The 14196-nt window shown below is 39.4% G+C and overlaps 1 protein-coding gene across 2 annotated transcripts in view; it reads left to right on the top strand.

Moving 5' to 3' along the window:
- The window catches only part of COL19A1 (collagen type XIX alpha 1 chain), a 391132-nt gene that overhangs the window by 265700 nt on the left and 111236 nt on the right, over nt 1-14196 (top strand). For both annotated transcript variants that reach the window (XM_019537606.1, XM_019537607.1), the window contains exons 19-23: nt 2603-2665; nt 3761-3805; nt 6207-6242; nt 7529-7582; nt 10785-10838. In XM_019537606.1, the coding sequence (XP_019393151.1) occupies nt 2603-2665; nt 3761-3805; nt 6207-6242; nt 7529-7582; nt 10785-10838 (252 nt within the window). The remainder of the gene's footprint in view (nt 1-2602; nt 2666-3760; nt 3806-6206; nt 6243-7528; nt 7583-10784; nt 10839-14196) is intronic.

Below are 14196 nucleotides of genomic sequence, written 5' to 3' on the forward strand. Positions count from 1 at the left end.
GCATGAGTAACACAGAAACTGGGTCATGCTTGATTGGCAAGCCCAAAGGTCATGAAAAGGGCAGCTTTGACCCTGTATGGAGTTTTCCACTCTCAGCCAGCAGGTTCTTGCATTGGCAGCACCCATACTTAAACTATTGCTTCAACACAAAGTTTTTCTTAAATCTATTTTATTGAAGAGTCATTCTAAAGTAGTAACAGTGGAGGTCCTCAATATTTGAGATACATCTTTTTCCAAGAATCATGTTTCTCACCGTTGTGAGGCCACAGGAGTTCTTAAGGCATCTTATGTTTCCCAATTAATCTGTTCTGGCAAAATATAGACCAGCTGTTTTGTTTGAAGAAATTAATCATTATTCAAGTCCTTTACAGTGCACAAACTTACTACTACTTTCAGCTGTCCACTATAAAGGGTTTAATGGCTTATTCATGAGCAAGTATCTTCTTAGCAGATGAGTGCTAAATTTAGCATTTTATATGATAAAAAGAATGGCTTAATCTGAATATCAGTACCACATAGCCAGACTCTTTGGAACCACAATTTCAGACTCATTAGAGCTGATCCAAACCTACTACTGCAGCAAATAAAAGAGGTTCTATGAAGTTTATGGTATGGGGTGTTTAGTAAAACTCGTCATCACTGCTTCAACATTAAAAATCTCAAAGTCATAGGATGTGTAACTGTTCTTAAGGGTTAGGGTTTGTCTTTCTATCTTTGACCTAAATTTCTCTTTTGTCACTTTGTTACGGAGTCTGGCATGTGCTGGCTAGCATTCCACTTCACCTGGAAGGTGCCAAAAAGTCTCCTTACATAATTTTTACTGTTAGTAATTTGCTTTAAGTTGAAAATCCTTATAGAAATATAAGATGATATTCTCTATGAGGTTCCATGTATTATGAAATTCCCCTTTGTATAAGAAATGATGTCATGCTATTTTCCTTCATTTTATGCAGATTCTCAATTTCACAGGTTCTCACTGGATAAGTTTTTCATTGCGCTTTAGGTCATAATGACCTCCATTCTTCGGAAGCCTTCATATACCATTCTTTTCTGGGGGTATTTGTATGATTTATTTAAATTGGTACTTTTAGGAATCAGACAAATGCTGTGGTTGGCATAAGATAAACTAGGGGGTCACTAAGTAATGCCATTGAAGGCTATTCATCTCTATCCATTTTCTGCATATTTACTCTTACTCACATCTGGCAGTTCTCTACTGACTTTTGTGTAGTTTCCATGGATATAAGTGAGCATGGAATTTGGCTTTTAATGTAATAATTTATGTACTCTAATACCACTTCAACTTGAAAACAGAACCTGCCTACAAGCATCATTAGACTTGCCACAAAATTCATCTTAATTTAACAATGTTACCAACATTGGAAGGTAAAAATCAGAGCCCACCAAAAAGGAACTAGAAGTATGTCCATAAGCTGTTTTAGACAATTTTCAAATAATTATCTTAATTCTAAAATAACCTGTTGTTACTTTCCCATTTAGTATGGGAAATTAAAACATAATAAAGTTTAATTTCTCTAGACGTACAATTCAAGGCAATCTCAGTATAAATCACAGCCTGTCTACAGCCTGCAATTTGTTCCCTTCACCACGGTGTGTTGCCGCTCAACAGTCTGCTGAGTGACATTGTCCATCTCTGAGGGTAATACCAATAATACTCTTTAGCTAGCAGGCAAGTGAAAATTCACAGGTTGTATAACTATTTAAATCCTCTGGTTACTGAACACAAAGTTTTCAGGATATAAACCAATATACAGATGGGTAAACTAAGGCATAGAAAGTGAGCTAACTTACCCAATAGGCTGTTAGCAGAACCGTGACTAAAACTAAGGTCTTCTGATTCCTAATCCAGCAGTCTTTCTAGTAGACCATCTTGCTCTTAATGTGCCTTTTTTCTCCTTTTGCACCATGTCTTCCCTCCACAGAATTAAAGCCAAATGTCATTCATTGTATATTTAATATATATTTACTTTGTACAAAAAGGTTAAATAGATACAGTACACTCTTCCAGCCAAATTACCTCAATATAATCTATTATTCTGAGAAACATCACAAATATACTGTCACTAATATTAATTCCATCTATTTGTATATCACTTTTAGGCTTTACCTATTTTAATACCATTCCCTGTTTTCATGCTAAACTAAACAAACAGTTCTTGTGGTACTTTTTCATGTTAGCGAAGTAATTCTTTGATATTTTCTGGTAGACACAAAAAGTTTACTGTCACCATAAAAATAGTATTCGTTCTGATGATTTAAGACAAAATCTCTTTCATTATAGCCATGTAACACTCCTCAACATAGGTGTTTTGCTCCCTACATACACATAGCACCTCCGCTAGTGTTAGTCATACATTGAATAGAAATATCTCCTGCATGGTAAAGAATACATTGTTATAGTCCTTTACTTTGATATATTGCTGAGTATCTTATTATCTTCTGTGTTTGATGGTTAAGTAGAATTTTAGAGTTTATACATATTAATGAATGAGTCAATATTTCAAAAGTTATTGTAACTATATATTAGTGTTATGTCATACTGTATTTTTATTAATTACATTTCATTTGCATTTGTTCACAGGGTGACTCACGACAACTAGGATTACCTGGGGCTGTTGGACTTAAAGGACAAAAGGGAGAAATTGTAAGCCTTTCGGTCTCAGGGCATGACAAATTGCAAGATACCCAACTAGTTTGTTACTGCTTAATTTATCCAGTCCCATTTATCTTGTTTATCCTAATATCCTTTAATAGAAGAAAAAATGTTATATTTGCTTGGGCCATTGGGCCATCGAGATCAGTTTGCAACCAGTATTTAACCTATGGTACTCACCAGTAAGTGAGCATAGTGTTGTCTGTAATAATGGTGTTGATCTGGCCCATCTCTCTATTCCCAAAGAGAAAGTTCTACCTGGTTTCTGCAGCAGAAATCAGTGGTGGATCTTTCCTGGGAAATTGAAAGGGCAGCCAGCCAGAAGAATTTTCTCAAAGAAGGGGTGGAATTTATATGAGAGCAGGAGCCTCGTATATCTTCCTGAGACTGGCTCCAACAACAGCTAAAACCACATTGTTTGCAGTGACATGGAGAAATTGCTGTAATACTTTTTTAGAATTCTATAAAGATTTTCTCTATTTGCTAGGACATAATAAAACAAGGGAGAATTTTTTTTTCGGTTTTGCTTTTGTTTTTTTAACAGGGCAAAAGGACGTGCAAATTGTTTGGGATATGTTTATATGTCATATTGTCTGTTGAACCAACATGGGAAAATCATCAATATTTTTGCTAACACCAGAAAATATTGTTTTAAAAATTCTATTTTTGCAAAATGATGGAGTTTGTTGCACTAAAAGTATTAAAAAATGGAGATCACATAGCAGCCTAGATGCTTAGGAGTTAAAATTTATATCCAATTTTTTTACAGTATTTCATTAAAAAAATCTGTCTACTTTAAACTGTGAAATGTATATTTGCTGGTTGGATATACTTTTATTCTATGGAGGAAAAAGAAAATTCTCCATGGATATATGAAGTAGGGTCCAAGTACTCAAGATTCAGAAGCCCCCCTCTCTAATAGAAGATAGTAATTTTAAGTGACTCAAAGCTGGCAAAATCACAAATCTTAATTATGAGACAAGATTTTATACTTCATTTAAGGCAAAAAGCAGCTTGGGCCAGAGTGCTTTTCTCTGGATGTCAGAATGAAAATGAGATTGTAAATATTTTTTGTTTTCTTAATAGGGCCAGAAAGGAGAAATAGGCTTAACTGGTGCAAAAGGAGAAAAGGTAAAAAAAATTAACTCATAATCTCACTTGTGATAGTTAAGTATTACTAAAATCCTTGAAACTGAAAAATCTTTGAAACTAGACTGTATATCAAGTAGAAGGACAATAGGCACAGGAAAATATGCTCTAGCAAGACAGTTTGCTTCTGAGAGGACAGCCCTCAGGCATGGACTAAGTCCATATATTCAAGGAGGTTAAGGAGAGATTAGATCACATTAAAAATGGCTACCTGAGCTAACTTTTTTGGTTAGGTGTTGATCTGACACTTAGACCCAGTCTCAGTGATAGGAAATTAATCTAAACCCAAAACCATGCAAAAGTTGCCTTTGTGTAGACCAGTCTAAAAATGTATAATCCAATCCAAAATAGACCTGGATAAATGCACACTCCTTAATCGATCTGGGTTAGGCTGGTGAATGTACCCTGTACATCCCCAAGGCTGGGAAAACCCAGCCACTGGCCCCAGTCCCAGGGCTGTTGTTTTTTTCCTTGCCTCCTGGCACCATGCTATTTTAGCCCCCTCCTCCCCCCAACCCGGTTGCTGCCCCCCCCCCGCAACTCACCCAGACCCCTCTCCCCAGCCAAACCTGTAAATTCAGCAAATTGTTTAGGACATATTTCACTTTAAATATATGCTTATATCATTTGCTTTCAAAGGTATTCTTAAGGAAGTTGTTGAATAAGGATGGATTGTTGAATTGGGTCACAGACAGTATTGAACTTACCGCATCCTAGTTGTATGTAGCCCTAGGCACTGCTTGGCTGTGATACGGAGAATGTGATTGCTTTTTCTGCTGCACTACTTGCAAACATTGTGCCTCTGCAGCATTCTACTATGTTTGAGCTTTCTCTTCTGATACTAAGGGGTTAAGAGAAAAGAATCAAAGGTAGAGACTTAGAATAAAATAAGATGAATCTGCTTGCCAAATCTCAGACTGAATATGGGATTACTCACCTTCACATTTTATTTGTGGTGTAGGGGGGTTTTACAATTGAAGTATTTATGGTTTGGTTCTTGTTTCTTTTTTCATGCTTCTCTTCCTGCTTTCAGAACATGCTTTCTGAACCAAGAAGTATAAATTACATTTAAAAAATGAAAAGATCTCAGACTATAAGACATTGATTGCTGCTCAAAATAACAATACTTTTTATTTTCTTAAATTCCCACACTCAATATATAGATGAAAAAATGGAATCCAAGCCATTATCAGAATTTGGAAATAGATTTTTTCAGTTTACCATCTTGTAGTTTTTGCTGGTACTTTCCAGTAGCAGATTCTATTAAACGATTATGTTCATTGCTACATAATGAACAAACTATAATGAAAGAAACAAACTATTTTTCTTTAAAAAATGTAAAGGTTCAGTTCTGTTCCCATTAAACCACCAGAAATGTTGGTATTGATTTGAACTGGTGGGAAGTCAGGCCCGTGTATGCTATACTATCCACTAGTCCTTATACTTAAAACCTTATGCTTCCAATACACTTTATACAAATAGAAATCAGGTTTAGCCTGTTCATTTGAAACAGTAATGTTTTTGCATATTATAGATTTGCCAAACTGGGGGTTGGGTGGACATCAGTAAAGGCCTGGACAATTGGTAGCTTCATAGTTTGAATATTGTCATTAAACTCATCAGGCATTTATACGCATACTATTTTTCCAGAGACGCGCCAGAGATCCGCCACTTTGGAGCAGACTTGATTAATTAACTCTGCTCTGCATGCAAGCTGAGGCAAACTGCACTGCATCGCATGCAGTTGTATAAGTGGCAAAATGTGCATCAGCATGCAGAAAATGGTTGCGGTGAGCTTTTAAACTAAAGCACCTCTGAGGTTGTTTTAGTTCAAAAGCATGCAGCCAACATTCTCTCAGCACTGATGCATATTTTGCTGCTTATACAACTGCACACATTGCAGTGCCAGGTGCTTTTCAAAACAGCTGGCACTGTGATGCATGCACGTGTAAAAATGCCCATCATTGCTGCAGGAAGCCGGTCATCTCCACTAGCCATCCACATATCCAAAAGCAATGATCATTCTTGCTTTTAAGAATTTTACTCATATTGTTATATTGCTAATATAGTCATCAATGCTTTTTTTCTTGTAGATGTCTCTGATTCTGCCTTATGCTTTGTTTTGTGTAATATGTATGTGAACCAGACTTTAAAAAAATCAAACGGTAGTAGAGTTCCATTTTCTTATATTTTTATATTCTGTTTCAGCAATACTTCAGATGGACTTCATAATTTTAAATGTTAGTTAAAATGATTTGTTGTCATTGAATACATATCAGTTATTTTCTTTATGCTTTGAAGGGCTGTCTTCCAAAAGCAGAGGAATATATTAACCATTTAAAATAGCCAAGTAACTGCTCACATTTTCTGTATACTACTATAGGGGGAGCTCATGGAAAAAGGAGAAAAGGGACATCCAGTGAGTATAAGTAAAATTTAAAGACACTTTATACGTAGATTAGATTACCTCACCATATTTGAATTCAGAGCTTTTACCTTCATGCATTTTAATAGTTTAAGTGTCAGGAACAGCATGATTATGTTACTGTGAAACTCAGCTGTAAAAATGTCATCACAGGGTTCTACATTTGTTTTGTCTCAGCTATTTATATCAAATTCACTCACTTTTACCTATCAAAAGTTGAGATTTCAGAATGCTGACTCCACAGAGTTAGAGACAGACTTGGGTACAGGGAACTTTACCCATTCCTATGCATCTCTATTGGGGCTGCTAGCATCCTTGTGCTTAGCTTTTCTGTGTTCTCCCTTTAATTACTTCGGTGGAGTTTTGGATGGGATAAACTATTTGTATTTCATTAGTATTTGGGGGGGGTTATGCATATGTATATATGTAGAATACAAAGTAAGAATTTAACAAAAGAGTGTGTCAACTAAAAAACAGCTACATTTAAAAAGGCCTATTAATTCATTTGGGAAGCTCTAAAAAAACATTTCTACTTGTAGGCCATTCTTACGACCTTATTGTCTACACTTCACTTGTTTATTCCTTAAGAGTGTTTTCATGAAAACAAACTCCCCATTCTTTTAAGATTCTACTTATTCCTGTTGCTTGTTTTTATGTCATAGTCTTTTTGTAATATACAGCAGATATTAGTCATATTGCTTAATGCTCCTTTGAAAGTCACTCAGATAATATAGTTGTAAGCACATTATTAAAAACTATATAATATTGAATAGAATGTTAAAAGTAGCTATTCCAGAGAGTAATATGAAATCATACACAAGATATTGATTTCAGGTGAAGGATAAGCACCAAACCAGAGGAACTCCTAAGTAATACCTTGCTTTCATGCACATGTCCGTATGCAAAAAAAACCCAAACAAAACACTATACACTCCACTGCAAGCAGAGCTGTTTTAAAATAATCTTTTTCAAAATTTCAGAGACATCAATAGCTCTTCCTGAAAAAAGTTAACATAAATTGTGTTAGCTAAATTAATATGATGGTAATTGGTAGACTATACAGTTAATATAGTTAATCTTAATTTAAATTTCAATTTACTATGATTGGACCTGTAATTTTCAGGGAGAAATTGGTGTAAAAGGATCAAAAGGATTTAAGGGATTTTTTTCTGATTTGTGTACATATTAAATGCTATTATATGTGCAATGGTTATTCATGGATATAATATATATAATCATGGATTACTATAGACGTAATTTTTTAAAAATAATTTACTTAGGGTGAAATAGGAAATCCCGGTCTACCTGGCCTCACTGGAAGTCCTGGCCCAGAGGTATGTAAAATATACTTATTAATATAACTTATAATGGTTTATTAATATGACCCTGAGCAAGATCCTGTCCTGCAGTCAACCTTTTTGGCACTTCTGAATCTGGTCTGGAGTAACAGTATCATGTCCAAATTTTGGCTCTAAATTTTGTCCTTTAATGTTCCCCATCTGTATGCAAGTAGACTCTGCCTTAATGGAGATTGTACCTGCCTGCTTTGAACATCCAGTCAAGCGCCACGCTTTTTTTTTTCTCCCCAATCTTGCCTGCCACAACTTTGATCTTATCCCAGTGGTGGGGTTAGACTATTGGCATCTCTCATTCATAGGACCACTGGACGATGATCTTCTGCAAGGCTCCACCTCCCCTTTACCTCACCCTTACATCCCACCATATTGAATCCTGATGATCTTCAGCTAAGTCCCTCCAACAGTTGAGGCTGCATGCCCTTTACCTAGCAGGCTATATAGTAGTCAAGCCAAAGGCCCACTTCGCCCCCTTACCCCTCACAGCCGACTAGCCCTGTCCGTAGCTGTAAACTACCTGGGCTCCTCACCCAGCAACCCCTCCAAAAGTGGGCAATGGAAAAAAACACACACAAAAAAATATCACCGATGAAGCAATATGAGATACTAAGGGATGGCCTTCGCCCCTTTTTATATCCTGCTCTCCCCAGCTGCCCTACTCCAACAGGCTCTAGCCCCTAAGACCCTTAACAAGCCCTTGACTGGGTCTGGGTCAGCCTGTTGGCTTCTATGTCCTCCCCTCCACTCCTTATCGAGCCTGAGGATTCACTGTACCCCGGTGATCCCTCTTGGCGCGTCTTCCCCACGTCTCCTGGTGGGGTGGCTCTATACGGCTAGTGCCCGTCTTCCATCGCCCTTTCCGCTAACTGTACCCTTCAGCCCCCACCTGGGGTACCTCCTTGAGGCTGTCCGAGCCCTCTACGGTCACACCTGGTGTGGCGTTCTGGCTTCTGCCGACTCTCCTGGCTCTTTGTGTGTAACTCTGGGTCTCAAGCCCCTCCTGCTCTCTTCTGTCTCCAGGTCTCAGCTCCTCTTCTGAGTAAGGCTCCTCAGCCCTCTCACCCCCTGCATTGCTGCCGGCAGTGTTTCCTCACAAAGTGCTTCACTCTCTCCTCCTGTGCAGGATGCAAATCCCCACGCTCCTCCCCTTCGTGGGGACTCCAGGAGAGATTTCCCTTCTGGTGCTCCTGCTGGTCTCCTCCCCTGTTCCTTACTAGTGGCTCCTTTTATCTCCACCGGCCAGCTCCTGCAGCTGATGTTATCAGCTGGCCGCAGCTTTATAAAGACGTGGCTAATGAGCTGCTCAGGCCCCACTGCCATTTCTGGCTTCGCCGCGGCTCTGGCTATAGGTAAAAGTTTTTCTGTTTTCTTTTTTTTTCCCCTGCCAGCTCCTGCTCCCAGGGTTCTCCCCTGGCTCCTCGGGGTCTTCCCCCTTTTTTCTCCCCATGACAGAGATTTTGAAGGAGAAATCTTTTCTTTCAACTGCCGCTTCCTAGGTAGAGAAATACAACCCATCTTATTTCTACTCCTGAAAGTGTAGGCCTAACATCTTGGTGGGGAAAGTTCGATGAAAAACAAACCTCAGCATTCTCTTGACAAGAAAGAATCTAAATCCAATCTGTTCCTGGCCTGAGGAAAAAAACAGCTGCCAGCATTTCTGATTAATCTTGTTTGTCATCTGGGGCTTCAAATAAAAATCTATGTTCCTTCACTCTTAAAACAAGACTGCTTATGGTTCTTGGGTGATATGTCCTAAAATTCCTTAGCTCCAAGCACTAACTGCATTTCTTATTTACCCTTCTAACTCAGAAAAGGGCTTTTTCTGATCAGTTATCAGTCCCAAGGCCTTAACAAAAATTGGAGTCTCTGCCTCAGCAGTCTTCAGAAAGTTCTTCATAATTCTTTGATGGTCTGTGTTCAAGTAATATAAGAAGGCTCTGTAACTACCCTAGTGTTGCCAGGAATATTCAGCCAGTTGATTTATCTTAGGAGCTTATATGATCTCCATAACTTAGTACTGAAGGCTGAGATTCAAAGAAAAACTTGGGAGATTAGCAGAAACTAGGGTGTGCAAAGCAGGCCTGTGACATCTGTAGGTATTATAGGGCTTGCTAGTACTGCCCTGCACTCATCTGCCTATCGGTGGCAACAGGGTAGAGCTTGGCTCTGGATCACCAGGTCTGCCAGGAAATGGATCTTACATTTTCTCGCCTGCCATGACTTTGATGACCTATATATTCCAAGAAGGCAATGCCCACAGTGATCCCGCCTGGTCTTGATCCCTTTGTCTTCTGTGGGGCTCCAAACTTCCCCTTTACCTCAGCCTAGCCTCTCCAGATGGTGTTTTACAATATTCTTCCGCAGCCAGGTTGCAGTGCTGCCTGTTGTAATCTTATCTGCCCCTACCCCAGGGATGATGGCACAGTCATTACATTAGCCCAGGATGCAGCTGACATAGGTTGGAGTTCCTACTCTGCCACAGCCTTGTTGTGTGACCTTTGGCAAGTCAGTTTGTTTCCTGTGTCTCACTTCCCATCTGTACAATGTATACATTTTATCTAGTGACTTGTTAATGCAAAATTTTTTGAATTTTTTGATCCCTCTGGTAATCTTCAGTAACCTTTAAAATAAATTAATATAGTAAAAATTTATTTAACACCCTCTAAGCTGCATTTGGAGATACATCTTAGAATAGTGGTATGCATGACAGACAAATAAGTCATTCCTCTCAATTGAACACTAAAATAGATTCAGAATCCTGATTCAAGTTTTGTAGTCCAATGACTTGAGATTCTCTTGGTCTTGTTATGACTTCTGTGATCCAGGTTATTTTTTCAGTCTCTTCAGTACTAGTTGTTAGCCTTATGTGGATGTGCTGGCCAGATATACCATTGTTGCAAAACAGTCAACCTTTATTGACTAGAACAGAGCTATGACAGTTGATTCAAGATGAAGATCTGGCATGTAGTGAAAACCCCTGCTGTGGGCATGCTTTGAAAAATTAATTCCTTAATATGGAATGTTTTAAGCGTAGCAACACAAATCTCATTGGGCTAATGCAGAATAATCTAATTTAAAACTGTGCTGCTTTATCCAAGTAGAAATAATTTTAGTAGAAGGCATTTTGGCTTTATGTTCTTATTCAGGATGAATAAGCATATCATCTTGTGTTATATCACAGGGACCCCAGGGACCTCCAGGACCTATTGGACCCCGAGGACTTCCAGGAGATGTTGTAAGTATTGTGTAATTTTCAACAGACAGCAGAATTTATGAGAGTAGAGTATGAGATGATAAAATAATGCCATGGGAAACATCACTGTGCGGGCTTTTTATGAGGGATGATTTAGTAGTTGTCCCAAGGGACTTGGAACACATCCAAACTCTGCCTCAACTTAGACCATGGAGCTCTATAACTTGAATATCCTTTTTTTTCCTGTATATTACCATCCACAAAGCGTGGATCATACCACTAACACAGGAGAATCACATTTCAGAGCTTGCCTACGATTGTTAAAGTAGCTTGGAAAGAATAATGTAATATCAGACAAAATTGGAAAAGTAGAAAGATTATGGTAATTCTAGATTTTTAAAACACAGAACCTAATTCTTACAATCTGCATTTTAAATCTGTGATTTGTCATTATCAACAAACTTTCCTTAAATGTGTCCATAATCATATAAACTTGTTTGTTATCTTAGCACCCTAAGTCAGTGGTATAAATAAAAAATGTAGTAGAAAGAAATGTATCCCTTCTATAGTTGCATTGAGAGAAGGCCAAATTAGCTCTCAGTGAGTGCATCTACACATGCAATTAAAGCAGAGTGATAAACTCTGGCTCAGATCGCACTGAAGAAAACTGCTCCCAGGACCACAGGAACTGATTGAGGAAAACTGCACAGCATTTACATATGCACTCGGGACCACAGCAGTTTGATATAGGGTGGAGCAGCCCCAGGCTGGCAGCAGTTCTGGGGGTTCAGCCGCAGGGTCTGGGTAGTGGTGATGAGTGGTAGAGGGGCTGGCTGGTGCTACAGGGCAGGGCTAGCTGGCAGAGAGCCCCTGCACTTTAGCACCCTTATGCCTCAGCCAGTTTATACAATCACAGTTTATACAGTCTACATGTGCATGTGATCACACATAATTATTCTGCCATAAGATAGTACTGTCGGAGACACTTGAAGTACTATCTAAGATGATACTCGGCAGCATCACTGGGAAGGCAGGTTGGGTGGGGGGCTATGGAAAAGTTTGGGGTGGCAGCAGCCCCCCTCCCACTGCTGCAGCCTGTCCCAAGTGCCAGGAAGAGCCTGGTGCTGCCACCCGCTTCAGCCTGCAGTGGCAGCCTGCTGTCTTCCCATGCACAGATCCAGAGGCACATGCCCCCTGGGAAGAGTCCAGCACAGCCCACCAGCTTGCAGCCTTCCTGAGGTGCTCATAGGAGCAAGAGCCATGCTTCACACCCCCATCCCATACCCCATGCCCATTCACAGTTTCCTCTGCTTTGCTCCCTGCTGCAGTCCTGGGAGTGGCCAACAGGCTGCGCCACACCCCTCCCCCTGCCCCTTCCCCTACAGACTCACCTCATCGCACCCCAAGCCTCCGCCTTTCCCCACTTACCCCAGCCCCTGCTGCAGCAGTCCCAGGAGCAGCCAACACCACCTGCCTGCAGCACAGCATGGCACAGCCCAGGAGCTGATTGCATAAGAGCAAATTTACCTCACATATAACGAATTTGGGGTATAAAAAGAGTCATCACATAAGAGTGAATTTGTATATACAGAGCCCACATAAATCAAGGGAAGCCTGTAGTCCATTTTTATTTTTAACGAAACAAAGTAATAGAATCCTTTAAAAAAATGTCTTAATGGGTTTCAGTTGCTAAAAGGCCTATATAGAACAGAGAAATAACAGCATTTGATTATTCTTGGCAGATAGTACACAAATTTATTGTATTCACTTCTGAGTTCAGAGACTTTTTGCCTAATCAGTACCTAGAGAGCACACCATAGCCCTTCCCCTCTTAGTGTCCCATTTTAAGAGGATTAAGGGTGGTGCATACTTCATGCTTCTCAATTCATTTCAACTGCTATTGATTTGAGACAGAGTGCTTTATTGGTTCATGATTTTCAGGCCTACAGCATTGCTTGAAGCCTCTTCTGGCTTTCATCCCTTTTTTACGTTTATCGTTATTGTCTTATTTTTCTTTAAAAAACTTGGGACCTCCAAGTGGAGGGAGTCTGGATACCACAGGATGTGAAACTTCCTATCAACCTGCTCAGTCTCAGAGTGCTACAGAGAGCAAGGTCGGTCTTGCCATACCACATACTGTCATGTCATGTATAGGTAATAATAGGCAACACCAAAGCAAAGTTCTATATTAACAAAGCACTGTGAGATCTTGCTCCTCATTCAGGGAAGATGATCACTTCTAAGAGTAGTGCATTTACCATCTTCTTGGTCTCCAGAACACCAAAGCAGACAGTCTCAATGAATTAATGGCCCTTCACTGTGAGTGGGAATTCAAAGACTCAGTTCTGTATTCAGAACTTGCAGATGGGGGTATCTGAAGATAGTTGTGTTTGCAATGGACATCCGGAGAAAGTGAAAATCCTTCTTTAGAGGAGGCCTTTGACTGGCCTCCATATTCCTTATTCTGTTGTCAGGAATTCTTCTATACACCTTCTTCCTGATTCCAAATTAAAGACTAGTTTATTAGGATACTACACACACTCATCCCTCTTTCCCCCCTTAAAAACACCACCATGGGCACCTTTTGGTTCCAAGACTTTCTTCCAATAATCATAAAGGACTCCAAGAAAATATTTTCATCCAGATCCTCAGTCCTCTGCAGACTGGATGATGGCTGCTTCTCAGAAATAGAGAGAATGCTCTGTCCCAATCAGAATTATCTTTATTCATAGAAGAAAGATGCACTGATATGGCTAAATAATTCATATTCTCAGGATGATACCAGGAAAGAAGCCTTTTCATCTGTTTTTTTCACCTGGTTCCTCTATTCCAGATTGACTGAAATACTTGATAGATCCTGACCATGTGGACTTGTCCATTAGCTTGGTCAAAACATACAATTAGCTTGGTCAAAACATGCATTTTCTCCCCGTGTACTCCTGAAATTCTTCAAAGTTTTGTCCAAGATCTTTTCTCAGGTGAAATACCCTGTTCCACTTTTGAACCTCAATGTGATTCTTATGTTTCTAATGAGTTTCCCCTTTGAACCCATGGTAATGTGTTCTTTGCTGCACTTGTCCATGAATATAGCTTTACCTTTGTTAGGAAATATCTCACCAAGGAGAGGCTAGCAAAATTCAATCTGCATGGTGGATTTTTCTTTTGTATCATCTATCCAGATCAATGCTGTGAATAATCCCTCAGGTATCATCTCAGTTCATTAAAACTCTCTCTGGGGCTCTATCATATCTTTAGGTGTATACTACTGATGAGGAGATATGAGTTCAGCTCAAAGGAGCCTTCTATCAAACTGCCTTGGACTCTTGCAGTACCTTGCACCACCACTCAAATGACTTGTTTAATGAGAACTCATCTGAAATGATCCCACCCATAGAAAAGA

Source organism: Crocodylus porosus, unplaced genomic scaffold (assembly GCF_001723895.1).
Source record: "Crocodylus porosus isolate Cpor-Errol unplaced genomic scaffold, CroPor_comp1, whole genome shotgun sequence".
Lineage (NCBI taxonomy): Eukaryota > Metazoa > Chordata > Crocodylia > Crocodylidae > Crocodylus > Crocodylus porosus.